A 2008-nucleotide genomic window follows, 5' to 3' on the forward strand; every position below is an offset into this window, starting at 1 on the left:
GCCTGCTTAGACTCTTGGCACTCTTAGGTGAGCAGACTTAGTCAGCCTGTGTTGCCCTAACACATGTCTGGGGGGGGCCATTCTGGGTCATCAGGGTGACCTGACATCCAGAAGGGTGTCAACATGGTGTGGGCATCAAGGGCATTTGGCAGGCAAGCATCTTGAAATGAAATGTCATGGTGAGGCCCTTTTGCTCCAGCAGAGTTGTCTGGGATCAGAAAGGCAGATGACATCATGTTGGGATCAACAATGTTCCACAGGCAAACATTGGTGGTTGAAATGTTGTGGTGAGGCCCTTCCTGTGCAAGTTGCAGTTCTTCATCAGGGTCTTGGGCAAGATCAGCACACTCAGCTGAATGGATGTCAGTGAGGGAACAGCCCATGGTGCTATAGCACACACTGAGATCCCTAGTTCCCCTTGATCATTCCTTGCTGGGAGACAACAATGACATGTGGTCACAGTCCATCTCAGCTTGGGAGATACTCATACTAGTGTTTATCTGTACAAGGTCAGCTCATGAACCCCTTGAGAGGCTTGACTTACTTCTATCAGGTTTGCACTTGGTTTTGAGGTCATCATGTGGGTCAGAGTAATGGTGATGCTGAGGAGGCTGGGTGTCATGGGGCAGAATAGGGGTAACAGGCTCCGTGATAGCTGTGTGCAACATTGCACGTGAAGTCAGGGCTATCAAAGCTTGGCACCTGATGATAACCACATGCAACATCTAAGACCCCTCCTCCTTGACCTCTCTCTCCCCCAACCTTAATCTCCTCCATGCTTCACTTACTCCTGTTCTCCAGCTTGGAACACACTGGCAACATACATGGGACCTCACCACAACATTTCAACATGGTGCCTGCCAATATCCACCAATAAACAACAGCTGCTGACTGCCCAAATAGGGGGCTAGCCTTTCATCGGCAGTGCAGCCTCGCACCTTCTGCCCCTTTGTCTGCAGGTGAGTGATATCATAAAGAGCAGAAGCAAACTGACCTTCATATACCCCATACCTCCAGGCATCTTTCCTCCTCCCCCCCAACAACCCTAAGACCACATGAATGAAAAACGTCAAGCATAACATGAAGATGACAATGGTTAGCCTGGACAATGCTGGGGAAGGATTGGGAGAGATGCTGGTCAGTGCAAAGATGAAGGAGATGGTCCTCACGGACATGGTTGAGGGAGAAGGGTGGAAGGGCAAGGGTAAGGCCCCTCTTCAGTCAGAGATGCCTGTGACACTCAGGCATAAGCTGTTGCTCACTGTCCAGGCAGCCAGCAGCTTGAACAACAACACCAGCACCCACACCACCCTGGAAGACTCAGAACCCCCCTCCCTGACCTCAATCTATTCCCAAGACATCCCAGTGTGTCTTGGTCCCACCAAACACAAACAAGCTCTTGCTGAGGCTCCCCCTTGTCTCCCAGGCAATGAGGAGGGGTATGAGGATCACATCTCAGCATTGACATACAGCCTCCTCAATGTCACCAAGAATTGCGCACTCAAGGGTGATCTTCCAGGCATCCTCAAGATGATAGAGCTCATCCACCTGGACTTTGAACACAAGGTGAGTGACTTATTAACCTCACCATGACATTTCATTTGAAATGTTGTGGTGAAGCCTCCCTATCTCATGCTGACTCTTTGCAGGCCCTTGCCAGAACATCGTCCTCCACCTCACCTCCCATCATTGATGAAGAAAGGATCATTTGCCCACCTGATCCCAATCAAGGGCCTGTGCTCCTGTTAGGGCAACACAGGCTGACTAAGTCTGCTCACCTAAGAGTGCCAAGAGTCTAAGCAGGCAACAAGGAAGTGGAGTAGACCTGATGACTAAGACCTATCTACAGTATAGGTACCTGTGGATGATCCTAAGAGACCAAGTCTCAAGAGACAGTCCCAGGCAGAGTAGGCCTTATATTTATACCTCTGTGGTGGAACCTGCTAGAACATCTTGCTTACTCAGCCTAGTCAGGTGATCAGGTCATATGACCAAGATGAGGTCATAT

At 50.0% G+C, this 2008-nt stretch overlaps 1 protein-coding gene across 1 annotated transcript; it reads left to right on the forward strand.

Moving 5' to 3' along the window:
- Positions 1–1092: 1092 nt before the first annotated feature.
- On the forward strand, positions 1093–1799 carry DACRYDRAFT_110425 (uncharacterized protein; the record flags this gene model as incomplete). The annotated part of the gene is made up of 2 exons (XM_040769050.1): positions 1093–1566; positions 1650–1799. The coding sequence occupies 2 exons, from the start codon at positions 1093–1095 to the stop codon at positions 1797–1799; spliced, it is 624 nt and encodes a 207-aa protein (XP_040626004.1).
- Positions 1800–2008: the final 209 nt, after the last annotated feature.

Source organism: Dacryopinax primogenitus, assembly GCF_000292625.1.
Source record: "Dacryopinax primogenitus strain DJM-731 SS1 chromosome Unknown DACRYscaffold_17, whole genome shotgun sequence".
NCBI classification, from domain to species: Eukaryota; Fungi; Basidiomycota; class Dacrymycetes; order Dacrymycetales; family Dacrymycetaceae; genus Dacryopinax; species Dacryopinax primogenitus.